Below are 22,708 nucleotides of genomic sequence, written 5' to 3' on the forward strand. Positions count from 1 at the left end.
GTTAGGTGTTTACTTTTAAGTTGTAGGAGTAAGTTGACTCATAAATATTGACCTGAACAATAATTTAAATACAGAATTACATTGTAAGTATTCTAAATGTTTTCTTTATTTTGATACCATATTGATGATATATTTGCAAAATCACGTGAATAGTTGTTAATGTTTCCCTAGATTTCTAAACGTTATTTGCCTGAGTAATTTTTAAATGCTTTTCCTTTATATTCTTAAATAAAATGTAATGTAAATTTAAATTATGCTATATATGCAATCAAGTGTTTAATCACAGGAGCAGAAAAATAGAATGTGTTTTGCCTTCTGGTTGAATTCATAGTTTTATTTGTACTCAGTCCTTGTTTTCACAAATTCAGACTAAGTAGATATGAGTTAAAGCTCAGGATTTAGGAGTATGTAATAAGACAGAGGATAACCTGTTTCCCTGCCTCCTACCCCCACAGAGGGTGAAGGGTTTTAAGGCTTCTTGTTTTCTCAGTCTGCATTTTATGGACCTGTCCCAGCCTGGTTTTACATTTCTAATTATACCTTTTCAGTCTTATAGAAGAGATCAGATTGTTTTGGGTTCTTTGGTTGCTTCTAATGCTAATCTGGTGAAAGGCAAATCAAATTAGGTTCTTCCCAAAACTGTGCAATTCATTCCTTTTGCAGGTAACAAAGGACTCCTTATGTTTGAGGATTGCCTTGAAAAATAGTCTTACTTAATGAAATTAATCTGTTGTGTCTCTTATTACGTATTGGGAGTTGTAGACAAAGAAATTAAGAAATAGATATTGCAGGTAGAAGCAATTGAAAGAAAACCCTTTTTTTTTTTTGTCAGATAGGAAGAAGGGTATTTGTCTTTTTAGTGTTGGAAAAGGAGTCAACCTACAGAAAGGGTATTGTGTTTTTCCTCAGCCCTGTGCACGTTCTCTGTATCAGTTTGATCCTCTCAACTCTGGTCTGCAGTAGAACAGTATTTTAAAGTAATTTTTTATTAATTCTATAGAAATGGAGTCTTAAAACTATGAGAACAAACTTGGGTTAAATTGGCCTTTGTTTAACTTGCCAAACTATTTTTAACAAAAAGGTATTGTTAAGTGTGCTTTGTTTTCATTCATCCTCATTTATATTTTCGTTCCGAGCAGGGTCAAAACCTAAAACTGCTCTGGGTTTTTGGTTGATAATACTTATTAAAAGATGCCATTTTCAGGTCTCTCCTGCTTGCTTGTGATAAACTTCACCTTTTTTGCTGGTGACTTTGAGACAATTAGGAAGGCAACATCTACATATACTTATGTGTATTTTGGACAAAAATAAAAGTGGGCATATTTAAATAAGCTTGAACTAAATCATCCTTATTCATGGATGAATGCTATCTTTAGATAAAAACAATTATATGACCAAGGCTTATTCATTCCAAGACATTTGAAACCACAGGAGCATGCATGATTGAAAGTGCAAATATGCAATCTCATCTAAAAAGTTTTATAGAAATTATAGTACTAGTTAAGAGATTGTGTACAATCAATCAAATGTGCAAGAACAAAAAGCATGACATTTTAACAACAGTGGTACTGATACATGGAACTGAATGTAAAGAAGGGTAAGGATTGGATGAGATAAAGTTGATAACAGGAAAATACATTTAATTTAAATAATGTCACTCAAAATAGTAATCTTATCTTGTTTTGAATAATAGACTTCCTTTGTTTTCCTAAAATAATGCAAGTATTGGAGCATGAGCAAAGCAATCAAGTGTTTTTCTGTGTCCTGTTTCATTTTACTGTACTTAAGCTAGAATGTGCTTAAACTCCTCAGGGGAAAGATCTCACTCCTGTGTGTGACCGTCAAGATAGGGCAATGGGGGTAGTGGGAGGCACTGTCAGATGTGCAACTCTTGCTTAAGAGTAAACGTAGTAACTCAGTTTTCCATAAAAAATTAATTTTAAATGCCACTGACAATATTAAAAGCTCCAACAGTATCTTATGCTTTCAATTGTTTAAAAAAAAAAAATGCCATGAGGTTTCAACAGGCTTCCAAACACTGTCATGCAACTTCCAGTGTCTTCCAGATTAAATTCATAGTTGACATAGGTATTGAATGCGTGGCTTTTTACTAAAAGGAATAAGACTATTTATTTGGACTATTGAATTTATTTGTCATAATAGTTGTTCATGGAACTAGAACAGTTGCATGGAAAACTGTCATTCATCCTGTTACATAATTATGTCTTCACAAAATTAGCTCAAAGGTATTTGGAAGATAGCAGTGTAGCTGTGGTAGAGATAAAAGCAAGATAAGGTAGAAGCAGGATCTTTTAACACAATTTAAAGGAAATTGACAGGTTTCCATTTCCTTCACAAGTTGATGTTAAGGATTACGATGATATGGAGGATGAAGACAAAGAAAATGGAGTTTACTCAAGTAAAGGGAAATCCATTGTTGTATTGCTTGTGATAGGATAAAATCAGTTAGCTTCTAAAGTAATTATTTCAAAGTGGTTAATTTTGATATGAGAACAAAACTGAGGAAAAAAAACCTGACTGGCAGAAGGAACTAATACAGCTAATGGTTGTAGACATGAACAGATAATGATGCATAAGTATTTATTAAACACTCCTCCCTCTTCCTAAGTTCTGCATTTGTGAATCAGAATTATGTACTTGTATATGAGGATGACAAAGTACTCATCAGTTTGCTCCTAACTTCTATAGCAGCAAAAGAAAAGCAGCAAACTGATACAGAAGTAAGAAAAATTAACCTATGGGGTTATTTCAGTCTGATTAGCTGTCAGTGACAGGATTGAATTTCCATGGAGGTAATTGAGGGGCTTTTTTTAAATGGACCTCTATAGACATAGTATGCATAGACTTCATTAAGTATTTGTATCATACTGCTTGCCATAATGATAGAAAAGATGCCAGTACAGAGTATCAGGCCAACACTCTAAGAAACAGAACTCTATTAGGAAAAGTCCTAATTCAGAGGTGGTTTATATGAAACAATATTTAGCATGATGCTGTAAGATGATGTGACTAAAACATAAAGACTGCAAGAATCAGAGGGACAATGATAGGGAGGAGAACCAGAGTAATCTAATGAGTGAAAACAGAGCACAGTTATCTGCTTCGCCTGGGTCCATTGAAGGAGAGTGGTGAGGTGGGTCAAGGAAAGAGATTCTCTTCCAGGAACCCCAGGCAAGTAAGGAGTGATTGCATACTAGGCTATAGGACTTATGGGATGCAGAGGGAGAAGAATTTGGGGATAGGGCAGAGAATATTGTATGAAGCTTACTATGGGATGTTTGCATGACAGACCAAAAGCAGGGAATGGAGGAGTCAAGCTGGGTTGGGGTGGAACAAACATGAGGAAGCTGGGGGGAAGGGGATAAAAAGAGGCAGTCACGTATATGCAGGTTGCTGGGCAGTATGCTTGTCTGAGCCCTGCACTTGATCACTGCAGGCTATCCTATATTCTTGCCAAATTCTGTTTGCAACTATGTGTGTGAGTGCGTCATCTCTTCTGTGTATGTGTGTGAACACTAGCAAACTTCAAGTTGGACTACCAGACAAGTAGGGTAAGAGGTTGGTGTTGGCTACTGGAAGGAGACTGCAGGTGTGAGGAACCTAAGGGTCAGCAACTGCAGAGATCAGCGTGTAGAAGCCAACTACTGCAAAGGCAGCATGTCTAAGACCAGCTACTGGAGACACCCATACTGTGCTCACACACATGTGTGTACCAACTAGCCAATTTCACGCTGGACTAGCCAGTAAGTAGGATATCAGCATCTCGAAAGATCCAAGGTCTGAGCTAATGACTGGCTAAGGGTGTAGGGTCTTGATATTGGATGAACTTATGTTTCACGTAAAAAGCATTTTTCAGCAACAAAGCACTTCTGTTATAGTTAAGGAAACGTTGCAAAACATACCTTCACGAATAGGGCTGGAAAGTGATGCTTGTATTGGGCTGGTTTTTCACTATGAGCTCAGTCAGTTGCCATGCCTGAAACAGCTCATCCTTGTCTAGAGATGTGTGAAGAAGGAATTACAAATACATACTCCTTAGTTCTGCTTGGGTACACTGATGTTGTGTTATGTATGACTCAAAAGGTTTTTAGAAGGAAAGTTATAAAAGAAAACAGTTTAATGAGAAACTGAAACTAATACAGCTGCATTATTTTAGTGTTGCCCAGGCTAATGAGCTCAATAGAAATGGAGTAGAAATATGTAAGCTGAGTTCATATAATCATAATATGTGGTTCTAAAACTGAAGATATATTTCTAACAGCTTATAAGAATACAAACCATGTTTATTGCATTTCACAGCTTGCAAACTGAGATGCATTAAAACACTTTGACCCTAATCCGATTTAAAGATGTCATAATGGGACACTGGATCAGCTACAGCTTTAAGATAGATCTGTCTAGATTTTCTACTCCATAATGATTTCTTCTAAAAGATTTAAAAAACAGGTTTTATTGGATTACAAGTAGAATGCTTGTGTGTTATCTAAATCAAGTTCCATGGCAAGATAATACAAAATAGGAAAAGGGTTGATAAACAGCTTTTCCCTCTGCCTTTTGTGTCCTTGTAAACAGGTCCTTGCTTCTGGGCTCGAATGTAGTCATTTCAAAGATTTAGAGCTGCAGCAAACTCTGCTCAAATCCTTGCCCCCAGAATCCCTAGAAAACTTGGATACCTCTGCACTCAGACTATGTGCCTGTCCTTCTCTGAAGTCTTGCCATATCTAGCTCGGCTTGAGGTTCCTACTTCTTCTTGTGACTGTTACCTAGCAATCATCTTGCAATCTTTTGACACTTTTCTTCAAGTGCCAAACTTAGGAGAAGGGACTTGCCCTCTTTTTTCAGACCCTATTCTGAACTTGTCAGCTTTAAGAATGTAATATATTTGAAAATGAGTGCATACAACTAGTATTTCAAATATTGTTGTTATTATATAGTTAATACATGAATATAAGAATTTAAAGAGAAAGATTTAATCTTTGATATTTTGCCATAGTCTCAGCAGTAAGTATAAAAAGAAAGACTACTTCATTTTAGGAAATTGTGCTTCTACTGTTGCATACTTTGTTTGGAGCAAGGTAAAAGGGCCTCTGAGAATGGGATGCGTTAGAAGGGAGCTAAAACTGATTCAGCTAAGTACGAGACATGAAAGGTTTCAAGCCATCTTGGAATACATTGACTGAAGTAAATGAGATCTGATCTAACGTTTTAAATTCGGTTAAAATAAAATGGTAGTACTGGGCGGTCAATAAGTAATAACAAAGGAATAGTCTTAATCCACTTTCCTAGAAATTACTAGCATATTAGCCTAGACCCAGATAAAATCATATTAATGGAATAAGATTACGGTGCAGCTGTCTGTTAGTTCTGCCATGAAGTTTTTAATTCAAATGACTAAAGATATAACACATTTTACATAATCTTGTACAAGTACCTTGTCCTAACTGTGAAAATCTAGTGAAATCCATATACCCAGGTTTTTAAAGTGGACATGTAGATGAAGGACCACTTAAAAATGTTTCCTTTGAGAGTGTTGTTTCAACTGAATGACCTTCATGTGTACAGAATTCTATTTAACAAAACAAAGCAATTAATTTTTGTGGATTTGCTTGGTATAAATGCCTTAAATTAGCTTACCTACATCAGTGTGAGTAGTTCAGTGTCTGAGAGTGATTCATTGGAATAATAGAAGAAGTATATGAGCTGTCAGGAAAAATCATCTCTACAAACCTATTGCAAACTTATAGTAAATTACTAACATTATTTTCTCATATGGGAATTCTCAAATGTTTATGCTGTCTTGCAAGTTTTATTGCAAGCAGGTAATGAAGAGGGAAGGAATCCAATTACTTTATGCACAAGGCATACAATTTCTACCTAATAAGAGCAAAGGAAAACTTTTGTTCAGTAACCATAGAAGCAAGCATCTATGAGCTCTAGTGAGTAAACTGGAAATTGCTTTTAAGTAAGTTAGAAGTGCTTTTCACTAAATTATTTGATGGATCTTCAACTTTCATAAGGCTTCTTGTAGTTAAGGTAGGGTATAGAAATAAGAACTTCATGGGTAGTCAGATGTGTATGAAACAGGTTGAATTCTAGATTCATACAAATTTTTCAGTGAAGTAGAAAATTGAGGAAAATGTGCAGAGGAGTATTTTTTGTGTGTAATATTAAAGTATGAAAGTAGCAGCAGATAAGTGGACTGGGCAGCTGATGGATCAAATTTTTGACAGTTACTAATATCTTGCTTCAGAATAGGAGAGATATTTACAGTAGTAACTTAAGACTGCTCTGACTGGAGTTTTTCCACTTCAGAGCTATTAATCATGTGGCTTTATGCCTTGCACCATGCATGCTATCCCTTCTAGTGCTCTTAGGTAAAGTAAATGAGAATAAGGTCAATGTTAATCTTAAATGCTGGTGTTGAAACCTGCTAAATTATTTACATGAATATCTTGTTGTAGTGAATTCAGCAAAAGTTCCACTTGCTTTTAAAGTGTTTGAGTGGGTGTTACATTTCTATTGGGTGTCATATGTCTTTTAGAACTGTTAAACCCTTAAAGTTTGTACATATGGAGATAATTGGCATAAGGTTACAGAAGCAGAAAATGGAAACTTGAATTACCTAACATTATTCTTTCTTCCTAAAGTCACTCATTTACAATGAAAAATAACCACAGTGTTTTCACTGTGTGCTAGCACTTTTGAACCAGGCTTTACCAAACAAGTTTATTTCACCATTGTCAATTCCAGTGTAAAATGCTCTCAGCCGCCTCTGTCAGAGGAGAGTAATCTGGTGAACAGGGATGAGCAGAAGAGTAGGCCATAAATGCAGAGTTTAGACTGACCATAGACTCTGGAGTGTATAGTCATATTGAAAAATGTTCTGAAAGGATTGCAGTGTCCTTAATCATTTCACAAACTTGGATTATTTTCCTATTTTGCTACAGTAGTAATTAAAAAAAGAGAATGAGGTTAACTGCAGAGGAATGTAGTTGCTGCTAGATCTGAATATTCTTACTTTTTTCTCCTTCAAAGTCTAACACTTACCAGAGGACCTCACGTATGTTGCCTGTTCTGTCAACCAATCAAGCTGGTGTAAAGCTTTCCACTTCTTTCTTGTCTTCCCCCACCCATCTTCTATACCTAGCAGCCAGACATGCATATGGGCACAGTGCTGAGAGTTGGGAAAGGACAACCTGTTGTTTCACAGAAAGAGAGCGACAGACCTCATAGCATCCTGTTATGTATGTGAATTTAATAGATGTGTGACGTCAGTCATGGTGGTACTGACCTTCCTTTTTGTCCTGCCCATGAGATAACCATACCCCTTGTAGACAACATCATATGTGCTGTACTATAATCTTTGTACAGAGGAAGGAGGAGAATTGACTTGGCAATGCTTTAATTATTTTTCTTTTCTCTGAGGCAGAATGAATTACTCATTTAATGGTTATCTCCAGAAATAGCTGGCTGAACAAAATGTGATGAAATGCCTAAGACACTGGACTTCCTACAGTATGCAACTTATGCTTCAGGTGTTACTTAATGTTCTTCACAATCCCATCTCCTGCAGACTTGCTGTCTAAGTCTCTGTGAGAAAACATAGCTGCTCGTTCCAGGGAGTGGGAGTTTACCTTTGGATGAGTCTACTGCAAAACTGTAATGCTCAGTTTCAGGGCTTCGAGGCTTGTGTATGCTAAGCTTCAATGAAAAAACAGAACTTGGGATTTGACTGTGGTTTGTAGTGTGAGTTCCATATATAGGTTGATTCACTTGACTAATGTGCTCCTTGTATCTGCTTGGCAAAGTCTATACAGCAGTAGAGAAAGGGAAAGAGAGTGATTATAAAGAAAATGGACCAACAGTGATGAAGTGTTGCTGACTGTGTGTGTATATGTATGTATGTGTGCATATATAGTCCTTGAATTTTTTTAACGAGGTGCTTGGAGGTTGGCTTGTTTTAATTAGTGGAACAGGAAATATGGTTGTGCAAAACTATCAAAATTAAAATGATACAGTTATCACAAGTATTACGTCAATGTGGCATGTGTTGATGGGGTGAAGTTCAGAGGACACAACATCATATGGTATTGAATATCCCTTGGGTCGGTTCAGGTCAGCTGTCTTGACTATGTCTCCTCCCAAATTCTTACCCCCAGCCTACTTGCTGCAGAGGCAGAGTGGGGAAAAAGAAAAAGCATTGCTGCTGTGCAAGCAGTACTCAGCAATAGCCAAAACACTGGTGTGTTATCAACAGCGGTTTAGCCACAAATCCAAAACACAGCACCCTACCAGCTGCTATGAAGAAAGTTAACTCCATCCCAGCCAGACCCATACAGGCAATTAGTTTGCAAAATATATGGTTCAAAGTAGACATCAGTTCTCTTGTCCTTGTCAAAGAAATGTCCTTATTTACTAGAAAATTTGCTTTAGGGTAACATATAAGAGAGAGAAGCAAGTCTGTAAAATTAACTCTAGAACTTAATGTGTGAATAGAATAATTTAGTTGCTGATTTATTTGGTTTCAGTTAACTCAAGAAAAGTGTTTCACATAAATTAGATTGAACTAGAATGGCATTACTAGTGGTATACTGAGAGCAGTGCATTGTAACAGTTCAAGAAAAGGTAATACTGGTTTATATAAAACTTAAATTTGTTTTTTAAATTGAGCCCTCGTAGGGACAAGTTCTTTTTTTTCCTGGCCTAAACTAGTGTTCTTACTCTATTTTTCAAATTAAACCTCAGATAACTTTTATTGTTGCACAAAATGAGTAAAGAAAGAACGGGGGGGTACAGTGATGCAACATTATATGCAGGTTGCTGAATTAAAAGATCTTCTTTCATGATGGAATGGAAAACTTTCTCATTTTATGTAAATTGGAAGGTATTCTACAATGATGTTCTTTCAATCTTTAAGGATGTATTTGAGCAAAATAAAACTCAAAACTTTGTACAAATTTTTGTAACTTTTCTGCCAAAACCTGATGGAAATTACTTTAAAATGTTAGAGGTGAAATAGTAGGAAAATGAATAAGATTGATTAAATCATAGCCAGTATCTGTATGAATGACAAGCAGACTGGCTGGTGCTGCTTCTATTAATGAAGGCATCAGTTCAGTGTGAGTCTAAGAAACTTTAATTACATGAAAATATTAAAGCAGGCTTATGTTCTTGCTTGCTTTAAAATTGTAATAAATTACAGGTAGCCTGTTTGTCTCCACAGTTGTCTGCTTTTGAATTTTGTTTGTGATGATTTCTTAGTACAAAACATTAAAGTTGACGAAGGTGCAATGTGGAGGTATATGCAGATTGCCAGCATACGTAGTTCTATCCACTAATTTCAAGCCAATTGACTTCCAGTGAAAGTGTGTGGAAATTAAGTGAAGATCCAAATATTCGTTTCTGTATTTCAATTTTATTTAAATAGGAAAGTGATGCTGCTTCTTACCTGTAGACATAAAACTGTTCGTTTTGTTAGAGGTAGAGTTACAGGAAGTTCCTAACTATTTTAAAATATTTGCTCTTTAGATACTGAAAGATGATTAATCTTGTTACCTTATCTGTAAGTAGTCCTTAGGTATTAGTACCATGCTGTCACATTATGTTTTTATTGTATCGAAGATGTGCAGCAGGTAGGATTTAGATGTAACTTGATTTGGGTATAAAATTGGGAGTCAGTCATCACTCGATACTAAACAGAGAATTGAATGAGAGCAGAAACTTGAAGAGGGAATTGTTTCCATGATACCACCTTTATCAGTTTTTAGCACACAACCACATATGTTGTCTTATGTACTTTTAATAAAATACAGTCAACACAGGTCTTAGGGAAATGTTACCCATGTGACGATCTAACATTCTGACAATTAGTCTACCTTCTAAATATTAAGCCAAAATTCAGATATTGTATGAAAGAGTAGCATTTGTATTATTCTTCTATGTATTACACACAGTCTTTTCAGACGAATAGAAAAATAGAGGTTCTGATCAGACAATAGAAGAAAAAGCTACTCTTGATCTTAGTTCTTAGTCCATTCTTTCATGATTCCTGTCAAGTACTCACCTTCCCATACCATCAGCATGGCATGCCTCCCAGAGGATCCTCATAGCAACTGCAGTACTTTCCTGCAGTAGTACTTGATTATTTTTCCCAGATTCCTTTTATTAAGTATGGAGTATTAATATTGCATAATATTCCTGCAGAAGATACTTGCATTTAATTGCTGAAGCAATCTAAAGAGCTGCTGCTAAAATGATCTCTGAGAGGGAGCTTCAGGAAGAGGCTATCGTAGATACAGATGAGACACAAATCCAGTGAGGAGGAATGATTACTTGTAGAGGAAAGGGCTTGTTGCTACAAAACCAATCTGAAACAGTGTTTCTTTGCATTAGGCATTGCACCAGCCAAGATGGATGAGCCCCTGAGAAATCACAGTATTCCAGAGAAGATTGCTTTAGCCCCTTCCACTGAGAAAATTAAGGGATTGTTAGGATGCCAGAGGCATGAAAGGCCTTCAGCCTTGGCAAAAACATCTGCCAAGAGTGAATAAAATAGCTGACAATTTCTGTGTGCTCTGTCGCTTGAGAGAATCACAAAATGGTTGAAGTTGGAAAGGACCTCTGGAGGTCATCTGGTCCAACTCCTTGCTCAAGCAGAGGTCACCTAGAGCAAGTTGCCCAGGCCTATATCCAGACAGTTTTTGAATAGCTCCAAAGAGGGAGACTCCACAACCTTCCTGGGCAACATGTGCCAGTGCTTAGTCACCCTCAGTGACAGTGTTTACTAATGTTCAGATGGGACCTCCTGTGTTTCAGTTTGTGTCCATTGCATCTGGTCCTGTCACTGGGCACCACTGAAGAGAGCCTGGCTCCAGCTTCTGCACAGCCTCTCTTCACATATCTATAAACAGTGATGCAACTGCCCTGAGCATTCTCTTCTCTAGGCTGAACAGTACCAGATCTCTCACCCCATATGAGAGATGCTCCAGTCCCATCATTATCTTTGTGGCCCATCGCTGGACTTGGTCCAGTATGTTCATGTCTCTCTTCTGCAGAACCCAGAGCTGGACACAGCACTCCAGGTGTGGCTTCACCAGTGCTGAGTAGAGGGGAAGGGGTCACCTCCCTTGACCTGCTGGCAATAAATAATCATCCTGATGCAGCCCAGGGGATACCATTAGCCTTCTTGGCCGCAAGGGCAAATTACTGGTTCATGGTCAACTTGGTGTCCACCAGGACCTCCAGATGCTTTTTTGCAAAGCTGCTTGCCAGCTGGTGGTTCCCCAGCATGTACTGGTACCTGGGGTTGCTCCTACCCAGGAACAGGATGTTGTACTTCCCCTTGCTGGACCGCACGAGGTTCCTCTCAGCCCATTTCTCCAACCTGCTGAGGTCCCTCTGGATGGCAGCACAACCATCTGACATATCATCAACTCCTCCCAGTTTTGTATCACCTGCAAACTTGCTGAGGGTACACTCTGCTCCCTTGTCCAGCTCATTAATGATGTTGAACTGGACTGGACCCAGTATTGACCCCTGGCATATACCACTAGTGAATGGCCTCTAATTAGACTAATCACCACCCTCTCGATACGGCCATTCCACCTCACTGTCTGTTCATCTAGCCCATACTTCATCAGCTTCTCTATGAGAATCTTATGGGAGAAAGTGTCAAAAGCCTTATTGAAGTCAAGGTAGACAATATGCACTGCTCTCTGCTTGTCTACCAAGCCAGTCATAACATTGTAGAAAGTTATCAGGTTGGTCAAGCATGACTTCCTTTTGATGAAGCCATGCTGATTCCTCCCAATCACCTTCTTGTCCTTCATGTGCCTGGAAATGGTTTCCAGGATTAGTTGTTCCATCACCTCCCTAGGTATCAAGGTGAGGTTGAGCAGCTGGTAGTTCCCTGGATCTTCCTTCTTGCCCTTGAAGATAAGAGTGACAAAAGAATGTACTTAAGTAAAAGGTTAAAGGGCAGCATTGGAAAAAAAAACAGTGGAGGATTACTGTAGCCCAGTTACGTGTCATCTAAGTGATTGCAAAAATTTATGATGCCCATACTGGATCTGAATGACGAGTATGTTCCCTGCTCCTTTACTGAAGAGATGTGCTTTATAGGTGAAAATACTTGTAAGAGGTTGCAAGTGTAATTCTTTATTTGCCTCCTTAAGTTGGCAGAAGTACCTAATAACTGCTGAACAAGGGATAACTTAAATGGGTTACTGTGGCTCTTTTCAAAACAGCGGCTCAGGTTTTCTTAAGGCAGAAAATTCCAAGTGCTAGATAATCAGCTGATCATGTGGAGGATGCAGAAGGATCGACTCCTTAGAAGCTTGTTCTGACCTCAGTTTCTTTCAGTGATATTTGCAAATAAACTGTTTTCAATAATCTCAGAATAATTTAAGGCAGATGACATTGCTTGCTTTCAATAGGTACTCCAACATGAGAACAACCTTGAAGAACTGTGTAGTGGCCATTAGTGACAACTGTGAAAAATGGAAATGTAAGACCTGCATATCAAAGATGTTTTGATGCTCTGCTGTTTGTGAGGACAGTGTCTCAGAAGAATGTACTAGTACCATAAAGATGATTTTGAATGAGAAGCTCTTAATATACACCCCAAAGTAAATATATCTGGGAATTGCTATCACCACATACTTCACTTAATAAGACCATGTATGTTGCTAAGCCAACCTTGGATGTTATAAAAAAAATAGTAGGCCCGGTAACCTTGAAGGCTCCACTTGAAAATAAATGCACAAAGTTGTGTACCTGTTCCCTTCTACTTGGCTTTCCCATGACAGATTTTTAATGCTATTTTTAGTTTATTTAACGCCACTTAGTCTTCTATTTTTATGCAGCCCTTTTCCAAAGGACTTGACAAAGAATAGTTTATCTAGTACTGGTGTCAATACTTAAAAATAATTGCTGTGGGAGCCAAGCAGACTAGTAATAGAAACTGAGATGAATCTTAGTGCAGCAGGATTCCCAAGCATTTGTCATGCTATATTGCACCTCTACAAAATGCAGTAATTTTTAGATAAAGCACAACACTAAATTAAACATTAAGTTTAAGAAATGTCACTGCCTTATTATGCAGTTTTTTGCCTGTTGCACAGTTCTGTGCTCACTGTGTGCAATATTTAGCTTTAACATCTCAAAAGACCACTTTCTACCTAAAGTTTATTCATGTATGAGTCCTGTTGGAGCAAAACTACTAAAAAGAAATTAAACATCACAGTTCTCTTTATGATTTGGAATAAAATTTTCAAGTGGCTCCAGTGTGACTTCCCTTTTTACTCTTTTCTGAAAGTTTCAACACCTTGTTTAGGCCAGAATTATATAGGCTGGAAGGGACCTCTGGAGGTCTTCTGCTCCAGACCCAGAAATATGTCATGAATGCTTTAGTAAGGCATTGCTTTTCATTATATCTTCTTCATGTGGACTACAGTACAGTCAGGTAGCCCAAGATCCATGGGGTCAAAGAGAAAACAAGACTGTCTTAAGAAGCAACATGGTAGAGGGTGATTATTTACTCTTGTGTTAACAGTAATTGCGTGCATGGAGGTTTCTTCTTCTAACTCATCCCATTAGTGCCAGCCTTACTTAATTTATTCCTAAGTGTAGGTAACTTTAAAGAAGTCCCTGTCCATCTCTGAATCATGGCAGACCTTCAGCACCAAACACAAGTGCCTTCTGAATTTGCACAAAAGCCCTCACATGTGGCATGAAACATCCTAACCAAAAATAACGACATACCGAATTTTAAAACTGTTTGAAATCTCAGACAGGAGGATAGGGAATTCCAGCGACTGGTGTTTGTTAGGGTGAGAGAATGGAGGGAACAACATAGTATTGCAGTTAAAATTAAGGGGAAGGGGTTTTTGTTCCAGCTAGCTTCTGAATATTGCTTTGTGTGACCACTGTTGTACAGACGAAGTATTAGTGAATTGTTAGGTGACTAATAGCTTTTTGTCATTTTTCAGACTGAAGCTTAGTGTGTTGGTGAAAACTGTGTAGCTGAATAGTGCTTTAAGGAGAAAATCTCCATCAAGGAAATGAATGCAATATTAATGTTTAAAAATATTTGCTCTACTAAAAAGCTTGAAAATAATTTTTCAGTCTTTTTTAAAGTAACTAACTATGGAGTAACCTTAAAGCCTATTAGTTTATGTACTGGCAAGGGAGCAAAGTGGGAAAGAAGTTGCTGATCAAGAAATATAGTAATCATATCGGAAAAGGATATCTTAAGGGATCTTGCTTTTATAGAAATTCATATTTTTATACCTTGTATCTTTGTTGCCTTTCTTATTGAGAGAATGGTGAAACAGAAATATGCATTTAATTATTGAAAATGTTCATTTGACAAAGCAGAGGATGTAAGTAGATTATCCCTACCGTATTTTTAAATTTTTAGTTTAGGTAATGAGATTAATTTTCTACAGTAATAAGTACTAAATAAAAGAGACTGCTATTTGAACTCTATCTATTTCATTCTTACTAATGTATGCAAAAGTGTTTTGGTTTCTGTGAAAAGTCTGCATTCTAAACCAACCCTGTCAAGCTTTAATTTATTTCAAACTTGTGCTTTTAGGTAGTTATCATAAATCTTATCTAGAGTAATGAAAATTTGCACATTTAATATAATTCTGACAGTTTTGCTTTTCAGTTTAAAGAAGTTGTTCTATGTTCAGAATTCTTAAGCTGTTTAAGCAAAAAAAAAGTCAGTTTCATGAAATCAAGCAACGTGTCAGAAATGCTTCTTTTTACAGCTTCTGTGACCTGTGGTGTTCCTTACAGAGTTGAAGAAGAACTAAGCATGCAAATTTTTATGATGGATTCTGTTCTGAAATACTCACACTTAATTCTGATTGATGTTCATAATAGTAATAATTTATGTTTCATGACATATTTGCTGAGGTATGGTCAGTTGTAGAAAACTTTATTTTGAATGGTCACTTTTAAAAAATTCTTGATACGCAAAAATTTACTTCCAAAAACCATACTTTTTTCTCATACCAAATATAAGGGCTTTTTCTCTGCAATATTGAGTAGCATTTAGAATCAGTGTGCTGTTCGTCAGATCACATACTCAGAGATGAAAGTTGTAATACAATAGAGAATCAGGGAATCCGTGGAATATTTTTCCAGCAGGTGGTTTCCCAAACAATTTCGATCTTAAGCAAGGTATGTAAAGTCAACGTAAGGATTTTTTGCAAAAGGAGGCAAGTATTTCTCTGAGAGATTAGCAAGGATCAGTTTGAGTGTGAAGGTACCTGTTCCCTGTAGCTGCAGAAATGTTCATTGCAGCTCTTTCCTGGAGCTTTTCAGTGGGGGCATGCTCAGGTAAGAGAAGTGTCAGTAGTATCATAGGCTTCTGTTCACTTGGGCCATCTTTGAATACTCTTGAGTTTCCTCACTGCTCTTTACAAACACCAAGCTTGTTACTCTTTATCCCCAGTTTGCAGGAGAGTAAGGGAAAGGATTACCTTAATAAGGAGAACTTTATACCTATGTGTTGGACTATAAAGTTCTCCTAATACTAAATACTAAAGATTTAATGACTTCAGCAACCTCAGGAGCCTCAGTGATTCTGTCAAAGCCACATTATGGGGTTGATAAAGTGGGGAGTGAAGCAGGTTCTGTTGGTGTCAGCCCAGTGCCCAGCCTGACAGTGCTCTACTGCCATTATTCAGTAGTCTCTTCTAGTTAAAGGCTGTAGCCATTGATCAACCAATCCACTTCATGTTTTTATGATAAGTACGGAGTAAATGCATATTAAATGCATGCAAGAGAATGCATTTGTCATGTCACTACTATAAACCCCTTTGTACTCATTTTAAAAATTAAGGTTTTGATGGATTTGGGTGATCAGCCTGATATTGGTATAAAAAGAACTATAAACAGACTTATGAAGTAATTTTCATCATCAAATTACATGTCAATACCATCTTACATTTTGAAGTCTCCAGGCAAGAACAGACTATGAGTTCCTTTTTCCAAAGGAGAAGAATGCTATTATTTGCCTTCAGGTTTACAGAGCGAAAGATCATGAACGCAGATTGTGTCCATCAGTGCTTAGCATCTGTAAGTCTGCATGTTCTGCAGATGCTCTTTTCAGGAAGGCTAAATAATGTCATTAGTCTGCTTGTAATTTTTAAATGTCAGCTTTTAAAAACTTGAAGATTTTTCTGTTTAATGCTGCAGAGCTGTATAGTTTGGATGCTGAAATTAATCAATAAATTGAATTACAGACAGCTTTTTGCTTTTAACCTGTCCTGGAACTTAGTTTTATTTAAAAATTGATTACATACTAGTGAAGGTATAAGGATAATTTTTTACAGTCATGTGCCACGTCCCCTATGACCATAACTGCAACTTATTTCATTACAAATCAAATTCATTATAATAAACAAATACAGAAAGGGGTTTTTACTTTTCATACTGGAGCAGCATCTTTAATGAGAAATTTTTAAGCACTGTATGTCTTTCAGAAAGATTACTTGTGTTTGTTTTTTTTTTCCTTTAAAGCCTCAGAAAAAAGAGGATCAGCAATCAGAAGCTAAAGCAAGTCCAAAAAAGTCATCAGAACCCACTATTGACCTTTTAGGACTTGGTAAGCAATGCATAATTACCTGGTTTTAAATCAAACACAGATACATTGTTTTATATTTTAATAGATCTACTTTTATTTTCTCTGTGCTTACTGATAGATGAATTTGAAAACCGTGAGATTGAATCTATGAATTTGAAACTATAAAGGAAAATGCCGTAGGGATCTGGGTATATCAATACTTCTGTTTTGCTAAGGAAAGTAATGAGCTCCTGTGGGAAGGGGAAGTTATCAAAGTAATCTTCAAAGGGCTTGTGGATTGTGGTATTTCAATGTTTATGGTACAAGTGTACTTTTTAATGAAAATGCTGAGGTCATCTGAATTGTGTATCTGTAAAATACCTTATACCGTAAAATTCCTATATTAGTTAACACGAAACTGCCTGACCTCAGCTGACTAGTATCTTGTAAAACTTAATACATTGGGCATTTCACTGTTGTGTACTGATTGTGACCACCACTCATTGTTATCTAATATAACTTTTTGTTTTCTGACTGACAGGCAACTATGTATTTGTCTTGTAGATAAACTGGTTTGGACCCGAGTCATTTAATTTGCACTATCTGGCTATACTGTTGTGTTTTTATGCTTCTTCTGTGCTTGTTGAAGGCCATATTCATAAAATCTGTCTTTTATTTATCTAATGTTACTGTAAGTGTGTTTTTTCCATTCAATAGAATCTTAAAATGGAACTGAAAGAATGAAATGCTACAGTAGCTATTTTTATTTCCTTTTGTTGTTCAGTATTAGGAAAATTTTGGAAGAGTTGAGAGTGGATATTAAGAGTATTCAATTTGTATCAATATAATGGTTATTCTTAAATTTCTGTATAAATTTTACAGGACATTGGAAGAGGCTGATAAGTCTTTTAAATGTAATTATTCTAAAAACTTGACTTTGTAGGAAGATGTTAATTTTTGGTTTTACAGTATGAATAATGTTGCAACAAAACAATAAATGTCTTCTCTGTTTTAGAAATCACTGTCATTCAAAGTGCATGTTATTTTCCCTCTGAATGTAGAGTAGCTCTAAAATCCTATTTTTGTACCAGTTATGTATCTGTTGTGGTCCGTATCTCATTCCAAATAATCTGCTACCATAGGCAAGCAAATCTTAATTAACACAGTAGAAGTTAGATTATGGATGTAGAAGGAACCTATTAAAAAAAAAGGTAATTTAGACTTGATGGAAAACTGATTCTTCTTTATTTTCCTTTAGTAGACCAACAATCTAATTAAGAACTAAAATTTAGTCAATATGTGGTTTTGAGATTGCTAGGCTTCTGTATCCTTTTAGTCATGATTTAAAAACAATCTTGGTAACACTTTTATGATATGATAATGAAATGGGATTACATAGGCTAACTTGAGATGTAATATGCAATAGAAAGAGTATTATAGTTGGTGTTCAACAGCTGTGCTTCTTCAGTGAGATATACAAAGGGCAAAGTTTATAATTTGTATGTTAAAACCCCATAATTTTAGAGGAGGGAGTGTTTAAAGATCTTTTAATAACAAATTGAAAAGCAGCATAATAAACTAGTAGCACTTGGAATCCACTGAGCTGCAAATGAGACATGTTAATGAGAGCAGACCTGCGTATTTCATTTGGAGAGTTGTCTTTTAATTAATGCCTACACTAGCCTATTTCAGATAGTACTAGAAGAAAGATCACTTTAACCCAATATATCATAGAAGCATAGAATAGCCCAGGTTGGAAGGGACCTCGAAAGACCATCTGGTCCATCCTATGGGAAGGGGAGCCTAGATGAGATTATCTAGCATTCTGCCTGATTGCATCATGAAAACCTCCAGTGATGGGGCCTCTACCACATCTGTGGGGAGGTTGTTCCAGTAATAGGTCTCACTGTAAAATCTTTCTTCCTATGTCGAGATGAGACCTCTTCTGGTACAACTTGTACCCATTGCCCCTTGTCTTCTCTGTGTGACTCCTTGTGAAGGGAGAAACTGTCCTCTTTGTAGCTCCCCTTTAAGTACTGGCATACTGGCATGAGATCCCCCCTGAGCCATGTCTTCTCCAGGGAGAAAAGACCTAACTCCGTCAGTCGTTCCTCACCGGGCAGAGTCGCCAGCCCTTTGACCATCTTTGTGGCCTTCCTTTGGACCTTCTCCAGTCTGTCCTCATCTTTCTTGAATTGTGGGGACCAGAACTGGGCACAGACTCCAGGTGCAGCCTGAAAAGCACCAAGTAGAGTGGGATGATCTTGACTTTATCTCAGCTAGTAATGCCCTTGTGGATGCAGCCCAGAATCCCATTTGCCTTTGTTGCTGCAGCGGCGTGCTGCTGATTAAAATGTTTGATATGTCATATCAAGCAATATTAAGATGGATATGATTGCATAGCTCATTCTTACCGAATGGACATGTTTCTAATGAGGATTCATTCTGTTAGGACTTCATTGCTGCAAATGAAGAACAGTAGTAGCTTTTACTAGGACAGATCAGAATTGCTTGTGATAGCAGATTAAGTAATTTTAATGGATCACAATTCATGCTAGAATAATTTTGGCTTTCAAAAAAGTCCAGCTTCTTGCAAAGTATTTTCCTGAGTAAGGCACAGTGCTGGCTTTGGGTATGGTATTAACCTTTGAATCATTGTTCTCTTTGTCTGAGCTGAGTTTGTAATACTGACCTCATCAGAAGATAAACATCCTGTGAGATAGGACTTACCTGGTGAAAATTGTAGCTAGACAAGACAATTTTCTTAAAAGAAATTATTTTTTGGTTTTCTTTACAAATTGCAAAACTTTCAAGATAATATGCCTAAACAAAATGTATCTTTAAATCTTGTAATAGTAGAAGAGGCACGATATCCTCAGTGACTATCATATTTGTGTTTGTTTTGAGCCTTTTTAGGTACATTCATGTGGTTCCCTCGAGTCGCTGTTTAGGGGGTTTATTACTGAGATGGTGGTTGGATATTCACTTTTCTACGATCCAGCAACATTCATGGCTTTTGGCCTTTTGATTGAGTAGATTTTAGTTCAGTACTCCACACACAGAAAGGTGGGGAAATAGACATGTGCAAGCTAAATATTCACAGAATCACAGAATCATCTAGGCTGGAAAGGACCTTGAAGATCATCCAGTCCAACCATTGACCTAACACTGACAGTTCCCAACTACACCATATCCCTCAGCACTATGTCGACCCTACTCTTGAACACCTCCAGGGATGGGGACTCCACCACCTCCCTGGGCAGCCCATTCCAACGCCTAACAACCCATTCTGTAAAGAAATGCTTCCTTATTATGTTCTCCACAAGCAATAGTGTTAGTGTTCTTGCTGTGCAATCCCAAATTCCTTCCCTCTCTTCCCAAGCTGTGATAAATGACAGCCTATTTCTGTAGGCTAAAACTGAAGCTGCTTTTTTAGTGATCTCTACAATTATTTGGATCTGCTCCCTGCTGAAAGAGTGCCCTATTGAAAATTTGGGGACTTAACATTGTTGCTAAAATCAATAATATGGGATTTTATAACATTAATTTTTAATAGAATTATAGGAAACATTTTTCAGTTTGAATGTCACATTGTGTAAACCATGGCTCTTCAGCACTTAAGTCATTGGCAGTGCTGTATTTTCATCTCTCTGGTGTTAACCTTGAGCTCTGTGCTCCTTTTTAGGGTTTTTGTCTTACAAGGTAGATAGATGTTTCCACTTATGCCAGATTGATGTAAATACAGTTATTTGAAATACTTGTAAAGAATTCTATGATAGCTATGTACAACAGTGGGAATGTCTTCTTGGAATATTACACAGGCAATTTTGGATCATTCTGTTTGTCAAGTATGTCACTTAGAAATTATTTCAACATACAGAAAAATTGAAAAATTAATATTTTAAAAGTATATTACCTTACAGAATTATCAGAAAGCAGGGAAGTTAATTTTACATATTTTGCATCATTTACTGTGTTTAGATGTGCCCTTCATAAAATAGACAATTACACATTCTGGAATAACCATTGTAGTAAGTTACAATGAATGACCAGAAGAAAAGAGATTTATTATGTTGCTGTTATTAACTGAACGTGATGTGTGGGGCATTCATCCAGCATGGTTGAGGGGTAAAGTAAGATGTGCTAAAAGCTGCTTATCTGCTGTCTGAGGGAAATGTTCTCTGAAGAAATCCTGTGAAGTTTTGAGAGCTTAATCAGGGTATGAAATGTAGCTGAATGTTGCATATCTGAGAGATGTACTTTTGTTGGTACTGTCTGGTAAGTACCAAAGCAGCGTGGTTGGTCATAGGTTGGAAAACTACATTTAAGAAATAACAAAGATTCATTTATAAGTACATAAATATCATGTATGCATATATAGATCATAGACTCATAGAATAGTTTGGGTTGGAAGGCACTTTAAAGGTCATCTAGTTCCAACCCCCCTGCAGTGTGCAGGGATATCTTCACTAGACCAGGTTGCTCAAAGCCCCGTCCAACCTGGCCTTGAACACTTCCAGGGAGGGGGCATCTACCACCTCTCTCGGCAACCTGTTCCAGTGTCTCACCACCCTCACTGTGGAAAATTTCTTCCTTATGTCTAGTCTGAATCTACACTGTTTTAGTTCAAAACGATTATCCCTTGTCCTATCACTACAGGCCCCCCTAAAAAGTTTGTCCACATCTTTCTTGTAAGCCCCTTTTAGGTACTGGAAGGCCTCTGTAAGGTCTCCCTGGAGCCTTCTCTTCTCCAGGCTGAACAACCCCAACTCTCTCAGCCTGTTCTCACAGGGGAGGTGCTCCAGCCCTCATCACCTTCATGGCCTCCTCTGGACTCACTCCAACAGATACCTGCATTTCTTGTAATGAGGACTCCAGAGCTGGACACAGTACTGCAGGTGGGGTCTCACGAAAGCAGAGTAGAGGGGGAAAATCCCCTCCCTCAACCTGCTGGCCACACTTCTCTTGATGCAGCCCAGCATACAGTTGACTTTCTGGGCTGCAAGTGCACATTGCTGGGTTATGGCCCATTTTTCATCCACCAGTACCCCCAAGTCTTTCTCTGCAGGGCTGCTCTCAATCCCTTCATCCCCCAGCCTGTGTTGATAGCAGGGATTGCCCCTACCCATGTGCAGGACCTTGCACTTGGCCTTGTTGAACCTCATGAGGGTCACATGGGCCCACTTTTTGAGCTTGTAAACATGTTACCATTTACAGTATTGCTGCTATGTTAAGATTATGCTTAGGTAAGCAAGGTATCTACCCAAAATGAAAGCATTTACAACCACTTGAGGCAAACAGCATTGTTAACTTCCTGGCTTTCCACATTTTATTTTAAGAAGCATTGTATAGAAGTGGCCTCCCTATGAATGCATTTTCACTTCTGCAAAGGTTTTAGCAGTAATTAAAATTTTACTAATACAGTAAATAATTCCACAGTAATTTCAGACAGACCTTTTGTATCTTTGCCTCAGATTTTGTTTAAAGTATTGAACTATTTCTCTCAGTTCTGCCTTTCTAGTAATTTCATGTAATAAATAATCATATGCAGATTCTCCCTCTATCGCAAGTCTTGGTATGGCTGTCATAAAGGATTGTATATATAAAAACACATGGCAGCTTAGTAACAAAGTTCTTGTAAATAGTTTGCCCCATAGAAAATGAGTTTCAGAAACATAATACAAAATTTTAGAGCAGATCTTCTTTCTTGCTGTTTGCTTTTCTTGCTGTCCCTTTGAAGCTCTTCTGCTGGTCATTCTCACTGTTGGTACAGATAAATATACCAAGGATTAATGGTGTATATGAAAGCTTTCATAACAAAAGGCAGCACTGAATTGAAAATTGTCATGTCAGGCATTAATAAAATATATACGGAAGAGCACTGTAAGGTAAACCTCATTGGAACCCTTCACTTACTAAATATATCCTGATAAATAGCTTTTGTTTCTGCTATCAAATTTAAACAAGACTTCCTAATCTGAAATGAGAAGCAGCACCTGCTCTTGCACAGTATGGCAGGCAGCAGTCGGATATTTTCTGTCATATTGTCATAAATTGTAAGAAGGAAAGTTTTGGGACCACAGCTAGGAGTCACAATGAAGAACAGCATTT

At 37.4% G+C, this 22,708-nt stretch overlaps 1 protein-coding gene across 6 annotated transcripts in view; it reads left to right on the top strand.

The window, feature by feature from the left end:
• Positions 1-22,708, top strand: part of SMAP1 (small ArfGAP 1) — a 101,998-nt gene that overhangs the window by 56,280 nt on the left and 23,010 nt on the right. For all 6 annotated transcript variants that reach the window (XR_012628040.1, XM_074861828.1, XM_074861830.1 and 3 more), the window contains one exon: positions 16,555-16,639. Coding sequence is in view for 5 of the 6 variants with exons in the window: in XM_074861828.1 (XP_074717929.1) it covers positions 16,555-16,639 (85 nt within the window). In the remaining variant the exon portion in view is untranslated. The remainder of the gene's footprint in view (positions 1-16,554; positions 16,640-22,708) is intronic.

This window comes from Strix uralensis, chromosome 3 (genome assembly GCF_047716275.1).
Source record: "Strix uralensis isolate ZFMK-TIS-50842 chromosome 3, bStrUra1, whole genome shotgun sequence".
Lineage (NCBI taxonomy): Eukaryota > Metazoa > Chordata > Aves > Strigiformes > Strigidae > Strix > Strix uralensis.